The sequence below is a fragment of the Carcharhinus amblyrhynchos genome, chromosome 12 (assembly GCF_965287045.1).
Source record: "Carcharhinus amblyrhynchos chromosome 12, sCarAmb.v2.hapA, whole genome shotgun sequence".
NCBI classification, from domain to species: Eukaryota; Metazoa; Chordata; class Chondrichthyes; order Carcharhiniformes; family Carcharhinidae; genus Carcharhinus; species Carcharhinus amblyrhynchos.
The window spans coordinates 4,087,154-4,102,561 of record NC_137335.1 but is presented as its reverse complement, the minus strand read 5'-3'; the positions used below and the strand labels follow the sequence as shown (position 1 = coordinate 4,102,561).

Here is a 15,408-nt window from a genome sequence, read left to right as displayed (position 1 = left end):
TGGTACGTGACTTCAGAATTTTGTATCTTTTTCGTGATGGAAGAAGGTGGAACAGAGAGTGTCCGGGGTGTGTGGGATTCCTTGATTATGCTGGCTGCTTTTCCGAGTCAGCGGGAAGTGTAGACAGAGTCAGTGGATGGGAGGCTGGTTACCCCGCGGGGTCAGTGGGTTTAGTAAGGTAAATGCATGGGGATAGGGCCTGGCTGGAATTGTGGTTGGTACAGACTTGATGGGCCGAATGGCCTCCTTCTGCACTGTAAGGATTTATGAATTCTGTGTAACGGTGATTTGGTAAGGGGTGGATTTGAATCAAAAATAAAAGGAAGCGTTGATGTTCAGACGGAAGAAACATTTGATTGAACAACTGGTGTGACAAGAAACACATTTTGTTCCGATAGACTCCCGTGAAATGTTCTGGGACATCTCACTACATAAAAGGCGCTATATAAATACAAGTCACGGCTAACCAGAACAGGGGACGGCTTTACGAATGTGAACGAGAAAGAAAACATTGAAATACTTCCACTGCGGTTACCAAAATGAAATGTTTATTAATAAACCGATGGAAAAACTTTCTTAGTATAATCATTTATTAAAGAATTTTTCAACTCTCGCAATTTGACTTTCATCAAACGCTAGTCCAGCAATCTGTATTAGATTTTTCAGTTAGAAAACACTCTTGTGGACATCACAAACAAAGAGTCTCAAAACAGAAAAGGCTGGGAAATCCCAGCAGGTCAGACAGCATCTGTGGAACGCGGTAAGAAGTCTCCATCAGTCTCGCAGCAGACACAGAAGAATTCATCAGGCGGAGAGACTTCTGACTGTGTTTACCCCAGTCCAACGCCGACATCTCCACATCACAGCGTCTGTGGGGGCCACGAGGTGGAATTGCTGGGGTGGGCACAGTAACAAGTCTCACACAACACCAGGTTAAAGTCCAACAGGTTTATTTGGAATCACGAGCTCATCTCCACCCATTCATAACCTGGCTCTCTCCTTATTATTTGACGACTGGACTATGTTTGAGGTCTGATATAGGGACTAATAAAAGACCACGGGGTAAGCGGAGGTAAACTAAATGGAATCGGGAGCTTCCAGAGCGCTGCTCAGGTGAGTGAAGCGGTGCTCCAAGAGCTCCTGATTCCATATAAACCTGTTGGGCTTTAACCTGTGAGATTTACAGCATCTGTGGGGAGAGAATAGAGCCAACATTTCGGGTCTGGTTGACCCTTCATCGGAGCTAAGAGCAAAGAAAATTGGGAGAGATTTTTAAAACGTTGGGGGGAGCTCTTAGCTCTGACGAAGGATCATCTAGGTTTGAAACGTTGGCTCCATTCTCTCCCCCCAGATGCTGACAGACCCTGCTGGGATTTTTCCAGCACTTCCCGTTTTTGTTTCAGATTCCAGAATCCACGGCATACAACTGGCTCGTATCGTTCGCATTACTTTTCCAGATGCCAGGAGCGGGAGTGTATGTCCATTCACTACATCAACGTCAGACAGTATTAACCATAAATATGCTATTAATATTTGGTACAAATAACAGTTAAGAAGGTTTTAGAATAAAGCCTGCGATGAGGGAAGAGGACGTGAAACTCAGCTGATAATTCCAGTAGCAAAACTGTTCACAAGTTACTGAAACACTATTTTAGTATTCACACAGCGTACATGTATTACTTATGTTGCTGACCCCAGCAGTAAAGGGGTCATTTATTTTGAGTGCTAGTTAATGTTATATGCTTTAAATAGCTCTAGAACACCAGCGAGGAGGCATTTGTTGAACTCTGCCTTTACTTTCCAGTACTTGCTACAGTTTTAATCACTTTAATCCAGTCAGTGAGTTCTTCTCGTGTGGCAGCCTGTATCAGGTAATGCACTTCATCCGCGGTGATTATCTCAAAGAGGTTTCCCTTCACCTCTGACTTTTTTCCTGTGAAGTAAATTCTTTGTGTGAGACACTCGGCGACAAATAGTCAACATTTTTTTTCCATCGGTAAGCACCTATTTACAATAAACTCCCCTCCAACTTTTCTAAAGCAGTCTTTGTAAAAACATTGGGTGGGATTTTCAGGCCACGCTTAACCCCAAAGCTGGAAAATTCCTCCCAAGGTGAACAGACCTTTCCATGGCCCACCCAATTGCTACCATTCCCATGGCGGGCAGGCAGGATGAGAAAATCCCCCCGTTATATCTAAAGTGTTTTGATGTGGAGATGCCACTGGAGTGGGCACAGTAAGAAGTCTCACAACACCAGGTTAAAGTCTCGCAACGCCAGCTTAAAATACGGGCCAATAAACCCCCACCCTCTACTAAAACACTTTTGTTCAACACATTTATTTGGAGCTCACCTCATGAAGGAGCAGTGCTCCAAAAGCTTGTGATTCCAAATAAATGTGTTGAACAAAAGTGTATTAGTAGAGGGTGGGGGTTTATTGGCCTGTATTTTGTCTGGACAGATCCCTGAGGTTATCAAAGATATAAAACCTATTTCCACCCATTCATAACCTGGTTCTCCCCCTTTTTATTTAACAACTGGACTGAGTTGGAGGTCTGATATAGGGACTAATAAAAGACCTCGGGGTAAGTGTAAGTAAACTAACTGGAACAGTTTATTTACACATCTATTCTCCGAGCACAGTCAGTACTAGACTGGCTCGACAAGATCCACCCAGGGTTGAGATTAAGTCCTGGGTCACCGACCCATTCTCTTAAAGGGCCATGCCCCAACATACATAACAGATTGTTTCTGCCTCTACTGGCACAGTAGCTCAGGGTTTAGCACCGCTGCTTCACAGCGCCAGTGACCCAGTTCCATTCCTGGCTTGGGTCACTCTCTGTGTGGAGTCTGCACATTCTCCCCGTGTCTGTTTGGGTTTCCTCCGGGTGCTCCGGTTTCCTCCCACAGTCTGAATGATGTGCTGGTTAGGTGCATTGACCCAAACAGCATCAGGGATTTTCACAGTAACTTCATTGCAGTATTAATGTAAGCCTTATTTGTGACTAATAAATAAAACTTTAATTTTCTGTTTTTGTTTAACTCCTTCCCTTAATTTCACTCGACCTGTGTTATGACTTCAATCAGATCACTCAGGTTGGTCTATTGGAATATGAACTCCTTGATTAGAGAGTTTCCTGGGTCTGGCAAGGTGTTCCATCTACAGGTCCAGGCAGCGGGTGATTAAGGGGGTCATCCAACCTGACCATTTGCTCCTCTATCGTGGCTATATTTGCGGCCGTGTGTCCATGGAGAGGGAGCATGCAGTGTCCAAAGGCACAGCTGATGCCTTCCATGCCCGCTGGGCACCGCCGGGGCTGGGGTGTATTATTGACCCCCTTAATCACATTTTAATTTGATGTTTTAAGCTTCCTTTCTTTCAGCTTTGTCTTTCATTTTGGGCAGTTCCCCTCCTTTTAGGGAGTGCCCTTTCTGAGTTGTCCCCAAGTTAAATTGATTTTATTTATTTGGTCAAACACAAAATATATCCCTGATTAAGGAGTCAATTGATGGGTCAGTCAGGGAGTCTTTTCCTTGGATTTATCCAGGAGTGTCAGTTCCTCTGGAACTCCCGAAGGTAGACTGCTGGCTGTGAGCACTCTGTGTACTGCTATTGGAATTGTAAATAAAGGGATTTGGGTGAAGGAACTCTGCCTCCAAAGACTCATTATAATCTGTTCAGTCTCCCACGTGTCTTGCAAAATGTGCCTCCTATAACTTGCTGATTGGCCATCAACTCTCCATGGTTTAAACTGATATCTCACTGCATTTGAACGATCTCTTTGGCTTTTTAGTTAGCTTTGAATATTTTCATCGCTTGCTTTTCTGCAAACATTACTGTGATGGGCAATAGAAAGGTTAGGCGTTTAGGGATCTTTCAGCATGAAAGCTGTTCCAATTTTCACTCCCCACCATCCAGATTCCACGCTGAAGCATTAGATATCTGTCAACAACAACTTGCATTCAAATAGCACCGTTAAAGTGGTAAAATATCCCAAGACTCTTCATAGGAGCAGTATGAACGTTTGACACCAAACCACGTAAGGAGATACTTGGACAGGTGACTACACACTCTGTCAAAGAAGTAGGTTTTGGCTTAAGGAAGAGAGAGGCACAGAGACTCAAGGAGGAAATTCCAGAGCTTGGGGGACTAGGCAGCTGAAGGCATGGCTGCCAGTGGTGGAGGGATTAAAATTGGGGATGGTCACGGGGCCAGAATCGGAGGAGAGCAGAGATCACCCAAGACTGCAGGACTGGAGGAGATTGCAAAGATAGGGATGAGACGCGCAAGAGTCAAAGCTGTGTGGGTTAAAGTTTATTTAAAGTTTTTAAAACCTTATTTATTAGTGTCACAAGTGGGCTTACATTAACGCTGCAATGAAGTTACATGAAATTCCCCCAGTCGCCACACTCTGGCACCTGTTCAGGTACATTGAGGGGGAATTTAACATGACCAATGCACCTAACCAGCACATCCTTTGGATGTTCAGAGGTGAGATAGGTTGGCCATCCTAATTGCCTCTTAGTGTCCCATGGTAAGGGGTTAGCAGGATAAATGTGTGGGGTTGCAGGGTTAGGGTCTGGGTGGGTTGCTGTGTTGGAGAGTCGGTGCAAGCTCGATGGGACGAATGGCCTGTCTCCGTACTATGATTGGAAAACAAAGATGGGAATTTGAAAGTTGAGACGTTGACGTCTCAGGTGAAATTATTCTGAAGGCATTTCCCTTGATGAGTAACCGGGGATAATGGTCTCTTGGGTCAGAACAGGAGGGACACCTACCATCTGGGAGACCATCTGTTGCGGTCACCACACAACTCCGCAAATGAATGGAACCAAGAGGCTGATCCTGATCACCCTGCACAGGAAGGAAATGGGAAAAGAGTCAATAAATTCCAGCACAAAGCAGGGGCCGCACTCTCTAGCCACACGGAAGAACAAGCAAAGAGAAGTACAGCACAGGAACAGGCCCTTCGGCCCTCCAAGCCTGTGCTGATTATTACGCTTAAACTATTTCCTCCCGAATCATGCATCCATCCAGAAGCCTCTTAAATGTTGCTAATGTTCCTGCTTCCACCACCTCCTCTGGCAGCGCGTTCCAGGCACCCATCACTCTCTGTGTGAAAAAACTTTCCCCACACATCTCCCTTCAACTCTCCCCCTCTCACCTTGAACCTGTGACCCCTTGTAACTGACACTTCCACCCTGGGGAAAACACCTCCGACTATCCCCCCTGTCCGTGCCTCTCATAATTTCTTGAAGGTTTTGATCGAAGAAACGAGAAGAAACCATTTCGGGTGCGAGGAGGCACAGGCGACCTGGTGGCACAGTGGTTAGTGCTGCTGCCTCACACCACCAGGGACCCAGGTTCGATCCCCAGCTTAGGGTCACTGTCTGTGTGGAGTTTGCACATTCACTCCGTGCCTGTGTGGGTTTGCTCCGGTTTCCTCTCACAGTCCAAAGATGAGCGGGTGAGGTGGATTGGCCGCGCTAAATTGCCTCTTAGTGTTGGGGGATTAGCTAGGGTAAATGCATGGGGTTATGGGGGTATGGTCTGGGTGGGATTGTAATCATTGCAGGTTCGATGGGCCGAATGACCTCCTTCTGTGGGATTCTATGATTTTACTATGACAGAGAAAAGGAACCAAAGATTAGGTGAAGAAAAGAATTTGCAGCGATCTGGAATAATAACCTTTAAAAGAGAATTGGATAAATACTCCAAGGATAATGATTTCCAGAGCTGGGGAAAGAGCTCAGGGGGAATGGGACTGATTATATCGCTCGACCAAAGAGTAGGAACTGGCATGATGGACTGATTGGCCTCCTTCTGGGTCATTCTGTGACTCTCTGAAGTCAATTATTAAATGAAATGAGTTACACCTCCTTTCTTTACATTTGTGGACGGCACGATGGCACAGTGGTGAGCACTGCTGCCTCACAGGTCAGGGACCTGGGTTCGATTCCCAGCTTCGGTGACTGTGTGGACTCTGCATGTTCACCCCATGGGTTTCCTCTGGGTGCTCCAGTTTCCTCCCACAGGAAGACACATTGATTAGGTGCATTGGCCATGCTAAATTCGCCCTAAGTGTGCTCGAACAGGCACTGCAAGGTGGCAATTGGGGGATTGTCACAGTAACTTCATCGCAGTGTTAATGTAAGCCTACTTGTGATTAATAAATAAATAAACCTTTTCTCTCAAACTCTCTTTCATTGCGCTGTTATCTGGAGCTATGATACTGAATGGGCTGTTCTGCTATTGTCAAAGTCATCCTGCCAACGTATGGAGATAATCTGGGGAAAGCAATGGTCCAGGGCTTCTTGGTGAAGTCTGGAAGCGTATTCCACCAGGACACGGCAGGAAGGGGACTATATGTTTCACCTCGGCCTGGTTTCTTCCAAATGGGAGGTGTTAAAATTGCACCCTGGACCTTGGAGGTGAGGATGGTGCAGGAGCAGTGAGGTTTCAGAAGAACAGTGTACTCGATCCTTACCGCCGCAGGGTCATAGTAATGCAAATAGGCCGGATCATCTCGCAAGACAAACTTCCGAACTTTCCAGTTTTTCCTCCTGTGACCCTGTTGGGGAGAGAAAAAAAAAATGACAGAGTCAACATCCTCAGTGAAACCTTTGGCACCACATCCGTGCCCAGTGAAAGCTTCGAAATCGGATCAACTCCCAGTGAAACAGGTCAAAGATCAGCGTTTCGGCATTTCTGAAACCAATTAGTGTGCCAAAGCTCGCCGACAAAGATCAGTGGTGACCAGGCCTGTACGCCAAGCCCTACCAGATCTCACCACTAACGGTCTGCTGTTACATTTTACTATTTGTGCCTTTGGTAATGCCACAGTGAGTGTCATTGGGCCTCTGAATGCTGTAGGCATGGACACACAAGGGAACATTAGCAATCAGTGTTTGCAACACTGTGCGACACCAGGCTGATTCCGGGGATGGCGGGACTGATGTACGAGGAGAGATTGACTAGGTTAGGATTGTTTTCGTTGAATTTCAGACGAATGAGGGGAGAATCTCACAGAGACTTATAGAATTCTAACAAGTCTAGACAGGATAGATGCAGGAAGGATGTTCCCAATGGTGGGGGGAGTCCAGAACCAGGGGTCACAGTCTAAGGATTCATTTAGGGACGGAGATGAGGAAATATTTCCTCACCCAAAGAGTGGTGAGCCTGTGGAATTCATTACCACAGGAAGTAGTTGATGCCAAAACATTGAATGTATTCAAGAGGCGACTGGATATAGCACGTGGGGCGAATGGGATTAAAGGTTATGGGGAGAAAGCAGGATTAGGTTATTGAGTTGGACGATCAGCCATGATCATAATGAATGGCCTCCTCCTGCTCCTATCTTCCGTGTTTCGATGACGAGGTAAGAACCCAGGTTAAGTGCAGATAGTCTCAGGGAGAAGTTACGGGGAAAGAGAAAGCAATGAAGAAGAGGGGAGAAGGGGTTTGAAAGGAGAAAGAGCGCCAGTCTGGACTGAGGGAATGGAGGCAAGATGGCCAAATGAAAGAAAAGAAAGGCTTGAATTTATATAGCGCCCTTCACAATAATTGGACATTGCAAAATTCTTCACAGCCAATCAAATCCTTTTGAAATGTAGTTACCATCGTAATGTAGGAAAGAGTTAATTTGCACACAGCCAGCCTCGAGCAGCAGGATAATGACCAAATAATCTTCATTTGTGGTGTTGATTGAGGGATGAATAAATATTGGCCAGGACTCTCCTCTGCCCCTGTTCAAAATACTGCCATGAGATCTTTTCCATCCACCTGAGCAGGTAGATAGGGCCTCAGTTTAATGTCTCATGCAAAAGACAGCTCCTCCAACAGTGCTGCACTCCCTCAGTACTGAAGTGTCAACTTGGATTATTTTTTGTGTTTAAACACCAGAGTGGGATTTGAACCCTGTGCCTAGTTATTCAGAGATGAAAGTACTATTCATTGATCCTCGGCTGCCTCACCATAGAATCCCTGAAGTGCAGAAGAGGCCTTTCAGCCCATCGAGTTTGCACTGACTCTCTGACAGAGAATCTTACCCAGGCCCTCTCCCCCGGCAGATCCTTGTAACTCCATACATTTACCATGGCGAACCCATGTAATCTTGGGACACTAAGGAGCAATTCAGCATGACCAATCCACCTAACCTGCACATCTAAGTTTAAAATGTATTTATTTGTGTCACAAGTAGGATTTCATTCACACTGCAATGTGAAAAGCCCCAAGTTGCCACACTCCGGTGCCTGTTCGGGTACACTGAGGGTGAATTTAGCATGGCCAATGCACCCAACCAGCGCAACTCTGAGACAGTGGGAGGAAACCAGAGGAAACCCAAGCAGACACAGGAAGGATGTAAATAAGATTGAAAGAGTGCAGAGAAGGTTCACAAGGATGTTGCTGGGACTTGAGAAGCTGAGTTACAGAGAGAGATTGAATAGGTTAAGACTTTATTCCTTGGAGTGTAGAAGAATGAGGGGAGATTTGATAGAGGTGTATAAGATTTTTATGGGTATAGATAGAGTGAATGCAAGCAGGTTTTTTCCACTGAGGCTAGGGGAGAACAGAGGGCATGGATTAAGGGTGAAAGGAGAAAAGTTTAAAGGGAATATTGGGGGGGGGGGGGCTTCTTCACGCAGAGAGTGTGGAATGAGCTGCCAGATAAAGTGGTAAATGCGGGGTCACTTTTAACATTTAAGAAAAACTTGGATGGGTTCATGGATGAGAGGGATGTGGAGGGATATGGTCCAAGTGCAGGTCAGTGGGACTAGGCAAAAAAATGGTTCGGCACAGACAAGAAGGGCCAAATGGCCTGTTTCTGAGCTGTAAATTTTCTATGGTTCTGTGGTACATGGGGAGAATGTGCAAACTCTGCACAGTGACCCAACCCAGGAATCAAACCTGGGTCCCTGGGTCTGTGAGGCAGCAGTGCTCATCACTGTACCATCCCTGGCACCCATTGCAATATATCATGTACTGGGTTAAGCAGCCAGTGATACAGTAAAATAATATAGGTTTGGCACTATACAGTTATCCATTTACTGGTTCTACCCTGGTTCCACCTGTTGCAATGCTGCTGTCCATGTATCCCTGGGCTCTGGTGTTGTAATGCACATTCAGTCCTTTATCACCAACCTGTTTAAGCAAACATCCTTGTTTGATAATAACTCCTCGAAACTCCTCTTTTAAAATTTCATCTTCGTCACTTGAACTTCCCTCACTGAAAAAGCCACTATCCGCCTGGAAGATGGGGAAATGCAAGATAGTTAGACACACGACCATTAAACATCTTGCCAAAGCAAAAGCAGTCCACACAATCTCACCAAAGCCATCAAGACCTGGATGGAATTTTCCAGCTCTTCCCGCCAGCAGGATCGTCCAGTCCCGCTAACGGTGAGCCCCTGGGATTCGCGGTGGTGGAGGATATGAACAACGGAAGACCCCATTGACAGCAGTGGGACTGGAAGATCCCACTGCCGGCCAACGGTAGGTCACCCCCTCTGCCATAAACCACGCTGCGGGGAGTAGGGAAAATCCTGCCCCTGATCTTTATCTGTGCAACAAAAGGGAAAATTTGCAGGAAACACAAACATAAAACAAAGGAGATGGTTGTCAAATTCAGGAAGTGTAGTGGAGAACATGTCCCTTTCTATATCAATGGGGGTGAAGTGGAAATGGTTGAAAGCTTCAAGTTTCTAGGTGTCCAGATCACCAACAACCTATCCTGGTCTCCCCAAGCCAATGCTATAGCTAAGAAAGCCCACCAACGCCTCTACTTTCTCAGGAGGCTAAGGAAATTCAGCATGACTCTCCACTATGACTCTCACCAGTTTTTACAGATGCACCATAGAAAGTTGTGTCACAGCTTGGTCTGGGCTCCTGTTCTGCCCAAGACCACAAAAAACTACAAAGAGTTGTGAACGAAACCCAGTCCATCACTCAAACCAGCCTCCCATCCATTGACTCTGTCCACACTCCCTGCTGCCTTGGAAAAGCAGCCAGCATAATCAAGGACCCCACGCACCCCAAACATTCTCTCTTCCATCTTCTTCCAACCGGGAAAAGATACAAAGGTCTGAGGTCACGTACCGACTGACTTAAGAACAGCTTCATCCCTGCTGTCATCAGGCTTTTGAATGGGCCTACTATATATTAAGTTGATCTTTCTCTACGCCCTAGCTATGGCTGTAACACTATATTCTGCACTCTGTCCTTTCCTTCTCCTCTACGTTCTCTATGAACAGTATGCTTTGTCTGTAGAGCGTGCAAGAGCATGTATCCCAATACATGCAACAATAATAAATCAAATCAAATCAAATCATTCTCAAAACATAGCCCTTGAGAATTGTGTAATGGACTCGTCTGATTTGTTGTGAGGCAGTGTGAGGGGGTCCTATGTTAAAAATGGTTGCTATTGAGGGAGTGCTGCACGGATGACGCAGTTAACGGTGGGACAGCCTGTCCTTTTAACTACACAAAGCCCTGGTGAAGCTTCACCTGTGAGCATCCTGGACACCACTCAGCAAGAAGGATATATTGGCCTTGGAAAGAATGCAGCCTGCATTCCCCAAAATGATGCCTGGACTCCAAGGGAGTCAGGGCTAAACAAGTCAGGGTTATATTCCCTGGAGCTTAGACAGTTAAAGGGCAGTTCGATTGACATTCACCAGATACTAAGAGAATGTAGAATTCCTGCAGTGCCGAAGAGGCCATTCAGCCCATCGAAACTGCACTGACTCTCTGACAGAGTATTTTACCCAGGCCCTCTCCCCCCGCTTTACCCCTGTGACCCCACTCAATTACCATGGTTAATCCATCAAGCTTAAACATCTTGAGATGCTAAAGGACAACTTAGCATGGCCAATCCACATCTTTGGACTTTGGGAGGAAGCACTCAGAGGAAACCCACGCAGGCATGGGGAGAACGTGCAAACTCCACTCAAACAGTGACCCAAGCCAGGAATTGAACCCAGGTCCCTGGCGCTCTGGGGCAGCAGTGCCAACCACAGTGCCACTGTGCCTCTAATCTATAGAAATAAACATTTCAAACTGGTCGAAATCTAGGAGAGGGGAGTTAGCCTGTAAATTAATAAAACTAATACTTTTTTTTATTATTGAAAGGTATTAAAGGATATGAGGTAAAGGTGAGTGTATCACAGATCAGACAAGATCTCATGGAATGGTGGAACAGGCTGGGAGGGTTGAAGGGTCTCCTCCCAATTCTCTGCTCCTATATTCCTATGTTTTGATGAATGTCAGTTATTGTGTGACAATTTGAAGGGTTATTCTCCTAATGTCTCAGGTGGCAATTATCCCCCAACTAAGATCGCTCATATAAAAGCACATCTAATCATTCAATCTCATTACTCCCTCTGGAACATTGCTGTGAGCAATCTGGATTGTGTGTTTAAATGGGCTGCACACCTCAGAAATGGGTAGAACACAGTTATTAAGCCAGTGGGAATCAGGTGAAGAATTTAGCGACACAAGCAATGTTTTTTTAATTGGAGAACAATTAATAAAGATCAAGGGTGGAAGAAATTGACACTATTTATTTCACCAGAGTGAAATGAAGGGGACAGGAGAAGATCATCTGTGTCCTTGAACCATTCAGTGCCTGATCTGCACTTTAACCCCATTGACCCATCTGAATTCCCAAACACCCTTCATCATCGAATTAAGGAATGTTACAGCAGAGAGGAACAGAACTTGACCCACTGGCTGGAATTTTACTGCAGATTTCAGGGCGGGTGAGGCTCACAAGACGAAATTCTCCATTGGCCTCAAGCGGGATTTTACAAGCCTTACCCAAGCGAGCTCGTAATACCCCACCCGTGGTGTCTGAGCTGAATCGCTAGTTGAATTATCCAAATAAACTCACTTTCCGCTTGGAATCATAGAGTCTCTACAGTGTAGCAGGAAGCCATTTGGCCCATCGAGTCCGCACTGACACCAATCCCAGCCCCCTAACACCACAATCCCATTTACTTACTCCATAATCTCCCTGGCACTAATGGCCAATCTAGCATGGTCAGTCCTCCTAACCTGCATACCTATGGACTGTGGGAGGAAACCGGAGCACCCAGAGGAAACCCACACAGACACGGGGAGAATGTGCAAACTCCACACAGACAGTGACCCACGCCAGGAATCGAACCCAGGTCCCTGACACCGTGAGGCAGCAGTGCTAACCACTGTGCCACCATGCCAGCCCTCGTTGCTGTGTAATTTTTCAATTTTCTTTTGAATGTTACTACTGAATCTGGTATCTGGTTCCTCTAACTTATCCAGCAGCGCATTCCAGATCACAACAACTCGCTGTGTAAAACAACAATGTTTCTTCATGTTGCCTCTGGTTCGTTTATTAATCATTGTAAGGGGCGGCACAGTGGCACAGTGGTTAGCACCGCCGCCTCACAGCATCAGGGATCCGGGTTCAATTCCGGCCTGGGGAGACTGTGCGGAGTCTGCATGTTCTCCCTGTGTCTGCATGGGTTTCCTCCGGGTTGCTCCAGTTTCCCCCCACACTCCATAATGTGCAGGTTGGGCAGATTGACCATGTTAAATTGTGTCAGGGTAAATTTGTAGGGTTATGGAGATAGAGTGAGATTGTTGTTGGTATGGGCTTGATGGGCCTAATGGCCTCCTTCTGCAATGTAGAGATTCTATGTTCCTGGTATCTGACCTGCACGCTACTGGAGAAATTCTCTCCTTATTCACTCTCCCAAAACCGTTCAGGATTTTAACTGCCTCTACTAAATCTCCTCTTAAAGTTCTCTGCTCTCTGAGGAGAACAATCCCAGATTCTCCAGTGTCTCTGTATAACTAAAGTCCCTCATTAGTGGGTTCATAGAATCCTACAGTGCAGAAGGAGGCCATTCAGCCCATCGAGCCTGCGCGGGCCACAGTCCCACCCAGGCCCGTCTCCTCATAACCCCATGTATTTACCCTGGCTAGTCCCCTAAGTCTAAGGGGCAATTTAGCACGGCCAATTCACCAACTGGCACACCTTTCGGGAGAAAACCAGAGCACCCAGAGGAAACCCACGCAGACACGGGGAGAACGTGCAAACCGGTGCAGATCCATTAAATAACAGATTTGTCAAATTCAATTTCACACAGGCAGTGACCCAAGCCAGGAATCGTACCGGGGTCCCGGGCGCTCTGAGGCAGCCGTGCTAACCAGAGGTGCCGGACGGCAAAAGAATCAAACAAATTTCCTGACCACTTACGAAATAATAATATGCATCAGAGTCGTCGATGAAGCAGCTTTCCGCGATCTGTTCTGCCGCAGCTTTGGCTTTAACCTCAGCGGGTTGGATATATCCATCACAGATCAGCGCTGAAGCCAACAACATCCCCTCTCGGCGATTCCGCACAAAGTTTGAGGATAGCAGCCAATCAATCACAGAGGCGCCTGCAACCAGATTGAAAATGGATGAAAAGAAAAAGCCCCTGATTCTTTTCCCGGGCATCATTTATTCTCCGCAACACGGGCAAAGGTGGGAGCCGTATCATTTAATGCCCACCCCTATTTCCTGCCTAGTTGTACCAGGGCAGTTAAGAGTCAACCACGTTGCTGTGGCGCTGGACTCACGTGTCGGCCAAACCAGGTAAGGATGGCAGATTACCTTCCTTAAAGGGGTATCCAAAGATATGCGGGTCAGGTTGATTGGCTGTGCTAAATCGACCCTAGGGTCAGGGGGACTAGCAGGATAAATATGTGGGGGTTATGAGAATAGGGCCTGGGTGGGATTGTGGTTGGTGCAGACCCGATGGGCCAAATGGCCTCTTTCTGCACTGTAGGGATCCTATGACATTAGTGACCCAGATGGGTTTTTCCAACAATAGTTTCACGGTCATCAGTAGATTCTTAATTCCAGATTTTTTTAATTGAGTTTAAATTCCAACCACCATGGCAGGATTCGAACCCAGATCTCCAGAACGTTAGCTGAAGTTTCTGGATTAATAGTCTGGCGATAATACCACGAGGCCATCGCCTCCCCATGTTGTTTATCAGTAGTTAGAGCTTCACATATAATTAACCCAACTACATCTCATCGTCAAAGCGGTTTTAACAGCGGAATGACAGTGTGATCGGGGATGTTCTCATCAATTCTGTCATTTCTAAAGATTTCTATCTGTTGGGGCTTCAAAAATGCATCCTGTGGGGGAGCAAAAAATCACAGACAGCAGCTTCAGGATTTCCGCATTCAGCTGCTTATACGCGAATGCTAGAAGTTGCTCTCAGTTTCACCAGAGATGACATCAAAAGCTGACAGTTTCGTTACGACTGTAAACTTCGGTCCATAACTTTCTCTTTCTGAATGCTTTCCAGCAGGATGTCAGGCTCACTGGCATAGCTCACAAATGTTTGGGCATCAGCTCATCCAGGTAACAGAATACATTAAACCCATCATCGTAGACAAGTTCATCTGCTCACTCAAGAATAAATTCATTCGCAGAGTGCCTTTGAAGAATCAAAGTGTCCCAAGGCACTTCCCTGCCCAATTAAGGACCCGACATACCACAGTCATTCTCTCTTCCACCTTCTTCCATCAGGAAAAAGATACAAAAGTACCAACCAACTCAAGAACAGCTTCTTTCCTGCTGCCATCAGACTTTTCATCGAATCATAGAATCCCTACAGTGCAGAAGGAGGCCATTTGGCCCATCAATCCTGCACCAACCACAATCCTACCCAAGCCCTATCCCCTATCCCCATGTATTTACCCTGCTAGTTTCCCTGACACTAAGGGGCAATTTAGCATGGCCAATCCACCTAACCTGTACATCTTTGGACTGTGGGAAAAAACTGGAGCACCCAGAGGAAATCAATGCAGAATGGGGAGAATGTGCAAACTTCACATGGTCACCCAAGGCCGGAATTGAACCCTGGTCCCTGATGCTGTGAGGCAATAGTGCTAACTACCGTGCCACTGTGTCGCCCCATGGACCCACCATATATTAAGCTGATCTTTCTCTAAACCATAGCTATGACTGTAACACAGCATTCTGTCCCCTCTCCTTTCCTTCTCTATGTATGGTATGCTTTGTCTCTGCACACGCAAGAAACAATACTTTGTATTCAAACACATGTGACAATAATAAATCAAATCAAAATTTGACATTGAGACATATGAAGAGATATTAAGATAAGTGACCAAAAGTAAAGATTTTCAGAACTATCTAAAACAGGAAGAGCTCCCTAGAGAGGCAGAGATTTTAGGGAGAGAATTTAAGAACTTAGGGTCCAGGCAGCTGAAGGCATGGCCATCAGTGGTAGAGCAATCAAAATTGGGGATGTGCTGGAGCCAGAATTAGTGGAGCGCAGAGATCACGTAGGGCTGTGGGATTGGAAGAAACGACAAAGATTTGCAAAGAGGAATGAAAATTTTAAAATG

The 15,408-nt window shown here is 46.1% G+C and overlaps 1 protein-coding gene across 1 annotated transcript in view; it reads right to left on the bottom strand.

Moving 5' to 3' along the window:
- Positions 1-334: 334 nt before the first annotated feature.
- The window catches only part of plek (pleckstrin), a 49,992-nt gene continuing 34,918 nt past the window's right edge, over positions 335-15,408 (bottom strand). The window contains exons 5-9 of the mRNA XM_080199715.1: positions 13,237-13,421; positions 9,141-9,245; positions 6,487-6,570; positions 4,778-4,853; positions 335-1,933 (exon numbers count right to left, since the gene is read on the bottom strand). Of these exons, the coding sequence (XP_080055841.1) occupies positions 1,794-1,933; positions 4,778-4,853; positions 6,487-6,570; positions 9,141-9,245; positions 13,237-13,421 (590 nt within the window). The 3' untranslated portion in view covers positions 335-1,793. The remainder of the gene's footprint in view (positions 1,934-4,777; positions 4,854-6,486; positions 6,571-9,140; positions 9,246-13,236; positions 13,422-15,408) is intronic.